At 39.8% G+C, this 12862-nt stretch overlaps 1 protein-coding gene across 1 annotated transcript; it reads left to right on the top strand.

Annotated features, from left to right (window-relative positions):
• The first annotated feature begins 10404 nt into the window (after window positions 1-10404).
• On the top strand, window positions 10405-12360 carry apoa1b (apolipoprotein A-Ib). Its single transcript, XM_068317791.1, has 4 exons — window positions 10405-10503; window positions 11132-11183; window positions 11370-11514; window positions 11679-12360. The coding sequence occupies exons 2-4, from the start codon at window positions 11141-11143 to the stop codon at window positions 12199-12201; spliced, it is 711 nt and encodes a 236-aa protein (XP_068173892.1). The 5' UTR covers window positions 10405-10503; window positions 11132-11140; the 3' UTR covers window positions 12202-12360.
• The last annotated feature ends 502 nt before the right edge of the window (window positions 12361-12862 follow it).

Here is a 12862-nt window from a genome sequence, read left to right as displayed (position 1 = left end):
GAGGCGGCAGAAGCTCTGGGTGTGACGCCAATGCAGCACTGGGCCACACAGAAACACAGCCAAAGACACACTCACACCTACGGGCAATTTGGAATGACCAATTAACCTGAAGTGCTTGTTTTTGGAGGTGGGAGGAAGCTGGAGAACCCGGAGAGAACCTATGCAGACACAGGGAGAACTTGCAAACTCCGCACAGAGCGGGACGCAAACCCGGAACCACCTTGCTGTGCGGTGACAGCGCTACCCACTGCACTACCATGCTGCCCCTGGTCAATTTTAATAAGGCTGAATCTAGCAGCTGAGTCTTGTGACGAGAAACTTGTGCGCGATCAAAATACAATTGCAATTTCCGGGTTCGAAATTAAAGCGGAGAAATGGATAAATTGTGAATATTTTTCTTGAATGGAAGTACATTTTTCCCCAATATTATATTGCGGAAAAAGGCAGCATCGATTTTTTTATGTATTTAATTATTTAATAAGTATTTAATCTGATGATTGTGTGTCCCTGTTAAAAAACGCACGTAAACGAGAACACTGTTTTTTTCCAAGAAGTAGGTCAGACTTTTGAAGACAAGCCAAATTTGAACAGAATCCCAGACTGAGCAAGATGAAGATGTGAAGACAGAAAGGTGCTACAGCCAACACCTACCTAAGGCACAGACCCACCTGCCAGACTCTGACTGGTTACCAACCCTTGCCATTTTCTGACAGCAGTTGTCAAAGTACAGTATAGCAATAGACGTTAGTGGTTCCCAATAGCCAATGTATGTCTTTTTTTTGTACAAAACAAGCAATAAAAAACAGATGAATGATAAAAATAATTATTAATTGCTGGCCTTCATGACAGAGCAGTGTGTGGAAATTTTATCCTGGCCTGTGCGATAAGATTGTTCAACATATCAACTGCTTTGGGTTCATAGCTGCTGATGAAGAGTGAAAAAGGCCTTGTCAGAAGAAGCACCCTTATCTGGAACAACAACCTTTGAGACTGAACTTTGATTTAGCATCCTTGATTTGGAGAGAACAGAGCTCATTGTATGTTGGCATAGAAGTCAAGTGCAGAAGTACCTCAAGATACGAGCTGCTCGCCGTACAAGTTTTTTGAGATAAGAGTCATCGCTTTTATTCGATATATGAGCAAAAGAGATACAAGTCGTGCTTCGTGGATACAACATCAGCTGAGACTGTATCTCGTTCTCTTTTGTAAAATGTGTGCATTCCTTTTCACATTTTATCATTGTTATGTTACTTATATAATTAATTATGCACAGGTAAAGTATACATCACTATTGGTTGATAAAAATGTTTTCTCATAATTTATAGTTTTGGGGATTTTTTACAAGGCTGAAGTGAATTTCAATGATTTTAGTTATTTCAAACGGGTGAATGACTTCTGAGCCGTTTGAACTAGTCCTGGAACAGATTAAACTTGTTGTAAATTCCCAATGTTTTATACGTCATCGTTATGTTTATATTTTCTGTTGTTACATTATTGTGACGTTGTAATTTAGTCAGGCATCATTGAGGAGAGCCTAGATGCGCCGCGGGGTCCTAACGGCGATGTCCCGTCTGTTAGTGCTAGTTAGCTATCGAAAAACGATGTACAGTGCGCCCACGGTCTTTGCGGTCAATGCATTCCTGGAACCACACGCGATCTACTTACCTTATTATTTACGGTCATTTAAACGTTTATGAACCGTCCCCATACTAATATTAAACCACCATCTATCTGCATTAACTTTTCCCACACTCTTATCGACTGTTTAAAAGCACCTTTGTGTATCACAAAAGTCAGAGACTGACAGAATGAGCGCACTTCCGGATGCCGTCAGCCAATAGAATGCGTGTACGGTATCACGTGACTGCCGACCAAAAATCCGCGATGAGGTGGAGTCGCAATCGTCGATGCGTGATCACGTGAGGGCGCACACTGTAGATGATTCTCTATTTGAATTGAGTTGTGAACGCATTTGAGTTCTGTAATGCTGCTGAATGTTTAAATAAATCCCAAAATCTAAACTGTTCCCGATGTGGCGCCTCAGAGCAACCGCTGTCGATGAGATGGTTCCATCAAACAAAATACAGTCTCCCCCGAGTTTATCTACAATACTTGTAACTCGAGGTACTACTGTACAGGTACACCTTGGCTTGCAATATTTCAAATTACATCATTTTCGATTATATGTCAGTTTAAAAAAAAGATATACGGAAAAATAAATATCAACTTCACGTCATTGTACTCCACTTCACAGCTGTCCCCCACAAATATTGGATCTAGAAGCGTTCACTCATTAACAGTTGTCCATGTCTGGCACTTTTAATTTCTATTGGGTCTTTATTAGGATTTGATATTTTGTCAAATTTTGTTTCAAAAGGTCTTATTTTGCAATACTGAATAAAGAAAAAAAAAGGGTCTTATCTTATAGACAAACATGCAGAGCTGAACAAACACAGGTGATGACACGACCCTCAGCTCCACATCTCGCTGACATAGGATAAATATCACATGGTGACAGTTGGTTATCATGGTTTTCCTCCTCTATTAATTTAGGTTATTTGAGTACTGTACAGACTGAATTTTCTTCCTTTGTTTCCAAACTGCACAACCTTCAGGGTGAGGCAACCCACGGTGGCACTCTGTAACCAGGGCTTTCGTCCAAATATCTGTATTAACCAGACGTGACCAACAGATGTGATATTGCAAAACAACATCAGTACAATTAAATAGACGTGAATATAGCAATCTGAAGTGGTGTTTTTGTATGACACGAAGCTCTACACTGTTGTTCACAGCTGAGATAACCTCCCCTGCTGTTTTGAGAACAGTGCTCCATCATGGCTGCAGCTGGAACAATGACATGACCTTTGAACCTTACTTGGGGCCAGATGAAATGGTGGATATTTTGATCAAATATTTATCAGCTCCAAGCAATTATACAACATCTGTCTGGCTTTTGTCTTCTATGGTAACTATAAAGTGGGTCAACAGACTTCAATGGAGGTCTTTTTAATTTTAAGTCTCAGATGTAACCTGGCAGTGCAGCAGTTTCTTGAAAAGAATTCAGCCAGAAGTGTTACCTCAAACTGTGAAATGTTTAGATTTGGCTAGATGAGCCTTTGTGCAAAATATTTTTGCTGTTTCTAAGTGATAAGTTATAACCTCATAATAAGTGAGTGATCAGTCACCTTTAGTTTCACAGAGCATGCAGCTTTAGAAATTCCCTCCCCGGCTCTGAATTGCTGTTAATGACAATTCCAATGTAAATCATATAGATAGGTGGTTCATCAAGGATGCTAAATCAAAGTGCAGTCTCAAAGGTTGTTGTTCCAGATAAGGGTGCTTATTCTGACAAGGCCTTTTTCACTCTTCATCAGCAGCTATGAACCCAAAGAGGTTGATATGTTGAACAATCTTATTGCACAGGCCAGGATGAAATTTCCACACACTGCTCTTTCACGAAGGCCTGCAATTAATAATTATTTTTATCATTCATTTGTTTTCTATTGCTTGTTTTGTACCCAAAAAAGACATACATTGGCTATTGGGAACCACTAACGTCTATTGCTATACTGTTGTATCTTTGACAACTGCTGTCAGAAAATGGCAAGGGTTGGTAACCAGTCAGAGTCTGGCAGGTGTTTCTGTGCCTTAGGTAGGTGTTGGCTCTAGCACCCGTCTGTCTTCACATCTTAATCTTGCTCAGTCTGGGTGCGCTCTGCAAAAATGTGAAATTAATGACTTTGATATGCTGTAAGAGAGATGGCACAACAACATCTGTGGTGAATAACAGACAAAAGGTAGCGGGGAAAGACAAGAAGGATAAAAAAGATATTTGGATTGCAAATGGCCAGAGAGGGAAGGGAAATGGAACTTTTTGAGGTTTACGCAAATGAGAAATAGAAACCCTTGCATAAGGTTTTTTTTCCAGTAGCAGGTTTGTGAGACAATGATTACTGATGACAATTTGATTCTGAGGGCAACACAGCGGCACAGTTGGTAGTACTGTCGCCGCACAGCAAAGTGGTTTGGGTTTGTGTTGTGCTCTGTGCGGAGTTTGCATGCTATCCCCTGTGTGGGTTCTCTCCGAGTTCTCTGGCTTCCTCCCACCTCCAAAAATATGTGGTTCAGGTTAATTGGCCGGTCCCAAATTGACCGTAGGTGTGAGTGTGTGGTGCGTGTTTGTCTGCGTCTCTGTGTGGCTCTGCGGTGAACTGGCTTCGCACCCAGAGTTTCCACTGCCTCACGCCCTTGGTCAGATGGGATAGGCTCCATCTCCCATTGACCCGCTACAGCAGATGAAGCGGTAAGAAGATGAATGAATGAATGAATGAATCTGATTCTGCATTATGTTTGAAAAAAGAGATCAGCAGTATTCGGCAGGTGTCCAGTGACTGACCCATTGACGTGGAGTCAGGAGAGGTAGGTGAGGCACGGCCTCACCTGCCATATTGAGAGAAAAAAATGAAAAATGGAAGAAATAAATTAAATGTTTATATTTATCCAATGATAAGTACTACTGTATAAAGTTATTTTATATTAAACATCACCAATTTTAGGTTATTTTTACTTGAAATTGCTCTATTTTCACATTTAACGCTGAAATACTGAGAATAGACCTGCGGTGAGGCACCAGCCAGCTGAGCCTCACCATGGACTGCACAATAGCTGTGCTGACATGCTATACAATGAGACCGTAATGCTATCTCTCTATGTGTTGCTATTAAAATGTTCAAACACATTTGCTGTATGAACTAAATTTCCATAATTTAGCTAATGTAGATAATGTACAGTGTTCTTTGTCAACAACTGCATGAGTGTAACGTCTCTCTTGAGTTGAGTGGTCCGGAAACTGCTGTGACAAGGCACTACGTGAGGCATGATGATGTCGTGCGTCATTGGTAGGGGGCGCTGGTGATCCCAGGGATTTGGCCAAGGAGTCTTCTTCCTCGGTCGTAGAAGAAGTGACAGCAAACTACAGCCATTCATTTGTTTTCCGCTCGCCTTGCCTTGCTATATAATTTTTTTCGCTGCTTTTGTTCAGAAGGAGCGGTGCATGGACTTCATTTATAAGTAAACGTAACATAAAAACAAATATGTGGGTAACAACATAACATATTTTTTAATCAAATGTGCTTATTTGTGTTTTACAGTTTGTACGTGTAAATAATTCGAATAATTCTGCTCTCAGACTTTAAAAATAACCCACTCATTGTAGATAATTAAATAGTGAATAAGCTACACTGTAGGTTCATATGTTTGTAAATCTAATTATGATGAGATCAGTGCCTCACCAACCATGAACCTCACCGCACGTCACTGGGCTGACCAGAATATTTTGCACAGGTCTGCTTTTCGTTTTTACTTGATTGTATTAGACAAAGAAAATAAGCGATCAACGCTACATAAAATGGTGGGATAAAACATTATAAATAGAAGAGAATTTATGTAGAGATTAAGGGTTTTTTAAAAGGTCTGTGTTAAAGTCACTTTGGACTTAAAAACACTGGATAGGGTTCCTAATGTTCTTGATTGTGTATTTCTGTTGGAGAACAGGGTATTTAGAGTCTCTAAAGAGTTATCCAGGTCATCCATCTCTGTGCTGAATAAAACCAACTAGACTTGTAGATAGATAGATAGATAGATACTTTATTAATCGCGGAGGAAATTGTAAGAACGGCTCACCCAAGAGGTTTCAGAACCTGAAAGATCAGGCATGCAGTAATTTCTTAGATCAGCAAGTATTCATAGTACAAAACTTTAAGATTAGTGGCATTAAGATAGAAGTATATTGATAAGACAGGCGACTGGAACAACATGATGCAAGCTCACGGATCACTGTCTCAGTTTCAACTGACTGCCACTAAGCACTGATGACAATGATTAACCCTGAACCGCTTTAACCCTGCACCACTTTCACCTTCTAGATATGTGTGTTCTGATAGAGTTTCTACTTTAATACCAATAGAAATATTTGTGCAGAGGTGATTAAAATATAAGGTGAATAAAAGAGGTGAATAAAATAATAGTTGGGATGAAAACATATACTTGAAGTAATCGTCTCTGCTTAAACTAAAACTCATCAATACATGTGTGTGCTCCTGACTTTACCACATTAATTTACTCTATATGACTCATTTTCTCCAGACAATAATTGAGTCTTAACCATTGCAAATCTCAAAGAAATAATAACAAACTTTTAGATGGGGTATCAAAAGTTACTGCATGTACAAGAGAGTGCATTATTATGCCTCATTATCACATTACAGATGAGTTTGACTAAGATCATTCTTACTCCTCAAATGACATGAAGATAACAAAGTCCACTGGTGATAGGACAACAAACAACAGCACGGCACACACCACTCTTTGACCTACCAGTTATTGTGCACACACCAGTCCCACATTTTACTACCCATAAATGGAGATAAATCTGCCTTCATACTCCGAATGTACGTATTACTGCAGTGGTACTTGATATTGTGGGATTTGGTGTGGATATGAATGGTTGTTGAATTGTTTGTTGGTTGAATTTGTAATCCACTACAGATAAAAGCGTATTGCAGAAAGTCAGTGTTCTTTCTATTTGCTTTTCTTTGATTCTCTTGCATATGCTAAACACTTTTGGAAATAAGACAGAACTCGGAGAACACATACTTCAACTAGTGGGGTTATGAGCTGCATCTGAATAAATGCGGTAGTGGAACATTACAATGTCTTCATGCCTTGTTTTCATTGGCCTTTTAATTTTAAATAATTAATTTTCTCGATGTTGAAGAAAAGAAAAATCAAATTTGTACTTGGATCACTACAAAATTTAATCATCTTCTTTGCTCAAGATCCATCGCTACACAAAAGTGACCTTCCATAATTATGTAGGTTATCTCATAACCCAGTCCAATCTTCACTGGTTGAAATCAATACATGAAACTGGGCTCAGTATTTCCAGTGTTCTCCCTTTCCATCTCAACTTTCTGTCTACTTTTGGTTGTTTGTCGCACATCCACTCGAAAGACAAACAACCACTCACGCACACACCCACGGGCATGCTATCATGCAATTGGTAAATTCACCTAATTGTATGTTTTTGGAGGTGGAAGGAAAACAGTAAACTTGCAGGGAATAAATTCAGATAAGGGGAGAACAAACAACATTTGCACAGAAATTACTTAAACTGTAACACTGTGCTGCCAAGATTAATTCATATAATTCAAATAACAACCGGTCAGACCCACCCATAGCTGAGATGGTAAAATTCTTAATGGACATATAGGAGAGTGAGGCATCACACAACACCAATGCCGAATGACTAGAAAACCTGAGCTGACAACAGCAACCTCCCAGAACATCTAGAACAGAGTGTTAAAGATGAAGGGTTGAACAGCACCAGGCCCTGATACAAACCATGCATACTGGCTGAAAAAGCTACCTGCTAACACAAACACCTAGCAGCACAGAGGGACCAGCTGCTCAGTGTGGTTAACCCAGATCAGGACAGTCTTAATCCTTAAGGACCCACAAAAAGAAGCCATCACATTCAACTACCGGCCAATAAACTGTTTCTGCATAACATGGAAAACCCTTCAGGCATTATTTCAACTAAGATGAGTGAACATATGGCTCACTACAAGAGCAAGGTTCAGAAAGGAATTGCTAGTAATACCAGAGGAGAAATATACCAGCTACTGGTCACCCAACACGTAAGAACAGAGAGCCAACCTGAGCACGGCCTGGAGTAACGATAAGAAAGCCTACAACTCAATGCTGCTACATTGATTCTGTAATGTCTAGAACTGTAGAACAGTAACCTAAGGGTCTTCACCCAGAACTTGATGGTAATGTTGAAGATAACTCCAGAGGAAAACTCAAAGCTGATTGCCCAAGTCAACATCAAGTGCAGCATATGCCAAAGAGATGTGCTATTACTGCTGCAATTCTGCCAAGGCCTGAACCCTCTCAGTCAGATCATCACAAAGTGTGACTACAAATCTCAATTCTGAAGTGGGGCAAAAATCAGCCACCTGCTCTACATGGATGACATCAAGCTGCATGCTAGGAATGAGCAATAAATAGATTCACTGATCCACACCACCATGATCTACAGTGATGACACAGATGAGTCATTTGAATAAAACAATTGTTGTCGGATGTTCTCAAAGTGAGGCAAGGAGATTAGAACTGAGGGGGTTGGCATATCAGAGGGCAAGTACAGCTACAGTATCTTGGCATCCCACAGGCTAATAGAAACTTTGAAGAGGCCACAAAGAAATCAACCACAGCCAAATACCTCCAGAGAGTAAGGCTAGTCCTGGACAGTCATCTTGATGGTAAGAACAAGGTCTGAACTGGTAGTGCACACCTATGCACTACCAGTCTGCAGATATTCAGTTGGGATCATAAACTGGCCAAAGGAGGAGATGGAAGCCACAATTGACCATCAAGGTCACGGTCCAGGATGAAACATGAAAATCCAAAAATACAGTAATCCCTCGTTACTCATGGGTAATGCGTTCCAGGACCACCTGCAAATAATGAAATTCCGCAATACAGTGATGAACTATTTATTTTATTATTTACGATAATTTAAATATTTATGAACCCTCCCCATACTGATATTAAACCACCCTATATCTATGTAACCTTTTCCCACACTCTTACCGATTGTTTAAAGCACTTTTGTGTCTCACGGAAGTCCGAGACTCACGGAACGCAGCGCACTTACGGATGCCATCAGCCTATAGAATGCACGTACAGTATCACGTGACTGCCTACCAAAAAGTCGTGAGTGTTAATGCATGATTTTGTAAAGCGATTTTTAGTGTTTTCTTTAATACACAGAAGTGTGCTGCGTTCCGTGAGTCTCGGAACGCAGTCCACTTCCGGACGCTGTCAGCTAATAGCATGCGTGTATGGTATCACGTGACTACCTACTAAAAATACGCAATGAGGTGAAGCCGGGCATCTAGAAGCGTGAATATGCAAGAGATTACTGCATATCCAGAAAATGACCCCCAGGGATGAGCTGTTAAGGGAATGTCTCAGGTAACAGAAACCCAAAGAGAGTGCGGAGGAGGAACAGGCAACCTGGAGAGCCAAGCCCCTACATAGCATGTACCACTACCATTGAAGAAGTGGCAAACATCAAGAAATCCTGCCAGTAGCTTGAAAATGCAGGACTGACAGACAGCAGGGAGGTACTAATCAAGCCAGCACAAGAACAAGTCCCAAATACAATAGTCATAGATCGAAGGGTCTACCAGAGTAGATCTGATCCAAGGTGCAAATGAACCAGACTGTGCCCCGGTACATTTGCACAGTCCAGTACATTGTAGCAATCTGTAAGATGCTAGCTGGATCAGCATACATGGAGAGGGACCACAAAGTGGCTGGGGCAGTGTTCAGGAACATCTGTACCTATTATGGACTAGAGGTACCCAAATCCCAGAGAGAGCAACAGGACCAAGGTTCTGTGGGACTTCAGCTTCCAGACTGACGAAGAGCTGCTGGCTAACCAACTGGATATAGTGTTGGTGGACAAAGAACAGAAGAGGGTAGTGGTGATAGATGTGGTGATTCCAGCCGACACCAACATAGAAAGAAGGAACACGTGAAGTCTAGGAAGTACCAAGGGTTGTAGTAGTGGGAGCACTTGGTGCAGTAACTCCAAAACTGGGAGACAGATACCAGAAACATCATCTGAGGTCTCAGTCCAGAATGAGTGTAACCCTAGAAACAGATAAGATACTGCACAAAACTTCAAACTTCTTGAGGATCCGTGCCTAAGTATGACACAGGGACCACCCCACGAGGGTGTGAGGGATGTATGTATGTATGTATGTATGTATGTATGTATGTATGTATGTATGTATGTATGTATGTATGTATGTATGTATGTATGTATGTATGTATGTATGTATGTATGTATGTATGTATGTTTGTATGTATGTATGTATGTATGTATGTTTGTATGTATGTATGTATGTATGTATGTATGTATGTATGTATGCATGTATGTATGTTTGTATGTATGTATGTATGTATGTATGTATGTATGTATGTATGTATGTATGTATGTATCAATGTATGAATGTATGTATGTATCTATGTATCTATATATCTATGTTTCTATGTATCTATGTATCTATGTATCTATGTTTCTATGTATCTATGTACTGTATGTATGTATCTATATATACTACTGCAAACCCAGGTTGTTTAATGCTGTTGTTTCTGTTAATGCTGTTACCGTCCTAGTGTTCAAAATGCATACAGAATTTGTGACTGTGCTGAATGATCTTTCCCCACCAGGTGACCACTGAACTCTCAACCCAGTCCCCTGCTGAGGGAGCTGGCAGGGGGCTGAGGTCCACCTCCACGAGGACACATAGTCATCACTCTCCCACCCCCTCTTGTCGTTCCCACATGGACTCACCCCTTATCTGAGCACTATAAGAAGTCTCTGCTCTTGCTAAAGTTTTTCAGTTTCGTCACAAACTCCACTAGGTAAGATGAGAATACTTTGGTTATAAATGGGTTGTGAATAAATAATATTTTTTCGGACAGGCTTTTAGCAAATTTAGCAAATTTAGCAAAGATTGAATTTTAAATCTGATAACTTTGATCAAGTTGTGAAATTGTGGCAAAAGTATCTCAGTAAAGGAAACCATTGGTGCTAAATTTTAAGTGTCATACTTCAACTTTTAGCTTTTTAAACTTTTTTGGGGGAATATAATAGTAATTTGAAGAGATCATGAGATTTCTAACCTTGAATCCCAATCTAGTACTATTTCTGATTTACTGTAAAACCTGGTACCAGATCATATGGGAGAGTGCAGTTGACCGCTTTAACCATCTGATTTGCTGTCAGTCCCCATTAACTGAGTTTGCAAGTTTGTATAGTAGGCTGCATTCTTTGTGAACTCATTTGGATCAGTAAAGGGATGAGTGTGAAGCTTTAATGATGGGTTAAGACGTTTTAAAACCTTCTCATTAGGCCTCATTGGCTTTATATTTATAAGATCTTCATTGCTTTAATGGTTTTCCAGTGTTGTTTATTGTTCATGTCTGTGTGATGTAAATACAATTAAGACTGTGAGTGTGGCATGTATATTTATTAAATCCAACCCTCCAGACCATCATCATGAAATTCGTACCACTGACTCTCGTCCTCCTGCTGGCTGTTGGTAAGTACTGTTTCTGACATGAAGGAAATATTTACCCACATATACAACTTTACTTTTTTCAGTTGATCTACCTCATATAACATATGAAATTGTATAGTTAAAAGAAAAACAATTGCAAAGCTGCATTTAGCATCCACTTTTTGTGCATATTTAGCATATTTCCTCCAATGCTCCTCCTTTTCTCAGGCTCTCAGGCCCGCTCTGTGAGATCTGCTGAAAACACCGATGTGCAGCAGATGTGGAGTACTTTGGATTACCTTTTTACTTCACTGACTGACGGTATAAAGAATGTCGTGGAAACCATTGATGATAGTGAGGATGGGGCTATCAAGTAAGTGTCCTTCACCACATTTCAATCCCATTGTCTTGCTCTATCACCAAACCTTCCTCAGTCATGACCAATATTAAATTCACTGTTTGATATGATAATTTAATTTGAACAAATAGAATAACAAATGAGATGATTTTGTTCTTCCATCACCTTTTTCCCTCCAGAGCCAATGTAGCGAAGACTTTGGAAGAGAGGACGGAACAATTCAAGAATTTTCAGGGGGCTGCTTCCTTGGTGATTGATAGCATCAGTGACTTCATCCATAAAGCTATGGAGGAAAATCCACTGCCACATGATGAGTTTGAGAAATTCATGGGGGTTGTTTCAAAAAATACAGAAGCGTACCAAAATGACTTTGACGCTATCCTAAAAGAGTACATCAAACATCATCCAAATGAAATGGAGAAACTGCAGAACAGGATGGAAGAAACCAAGAATGCTTTACAGCCGGTTCTGGATTCTCTTACTGATATTGCACAAAAGCAGTTGGAGAACATCAAGGGGCTACTTGTACCCCATGTTGAGGATTTGAGGCAAACTATGAATGAAATGAGTGTCAGTGCAATGAAGATGAAGCCTGAAGATACAGCTAAGCTCCACACCGATATTCAGGCTGAATTTGAAGGCATCGGGGCAAACTTGGTCAATATCTATAACATAATCAGTTCCACTTTATTCCACGAGTAAATGTTCTCTAACAGATCCCTCTAACTAGTGTTATCAACCTATATCCTTAATCTATGCACCCTTTCTGTTCCATCCTTCCTCAGATGCACAGACCCACTCACAAAATGAAGCAAAAGCCAAAGTTATGTATTTCTTGGCAAATAAATGGCAAGAATCTTGCTTCCTCTCTCTTCTATGAATATCTTTTGCACACACAATCAAGCACATGCAAGAATATGTATATACAGAGACACACACACACACACACACACACACACACACACACACACACACACACACACACACACACACACACACACACACACACATACACATATATATATAGTTATATATATATACATATGTATATATACACATATATACATACAGCACATATCTATACATATATAGATATGCACATTCCTTGCTGATCACATATGTTGGCCCACTGCTAACATTTTGTGTAACCTTTGTGCTATAATATTTGTGTGACAACTGAACGTTGACGAAATCTCAATAAACATCTGTTTCCATTTGGTTTCTGACTCCAAATTGAACAGTGTTGTATACCAGTTACCAGATCATTTTACTTTAAAATGCAGCAACTGAATAAAAGTTGCATCACATATTTTGCATTTAATATTATCATTCACAGTTTTATACAACAATAATGTCAATTTGG

The sequence above is a fragment of the Antennarius striatus genome, chromosome 6 (genome assembly GCF_040054535.1).
Source record: "Antennarius striatus isolate MH-2024 chromosome 6, ASM4005453v1, whole genome shotgun sequence".
NCBI classification, from domain to species: Eukaryota; Metazoa; Chordata; class Actinopteri; order Lophiiformes; family Antennariidae; genus Antennarius; species Antennarius striatus.
The sequence above is the reverse complement of the archived record's forward strand: the minus strand, read 5'-3'. Positions and strand labels throughout refer to the sequence as shown.

Excerpts from the sequence above, each read along its gene's own strand:
- apoa1b (XM_068317791.1), top strand. The coding sequence starts at position 11,141 with ATGAAATTCGTACCACTGACTCTCGTCCTCCTGCTGGCTGTTG. Across the intron at positions 11,184-11,369 it reads CGTCCTCCTGCTGGCTGTTG|GCTCTCAGGCCCGCTCTGTG; the intron begins GTAAGTACTGTT and ends TCCTTTTCTCAG. Across the intron at positions 11,515-11,678 it reads AGTGAGGATGGGGCTATCAA|AGCCAATGTAGCGAAGACTT; the intron begins GTAAGTGTCCTT and ends TTTTCCCTCCAG.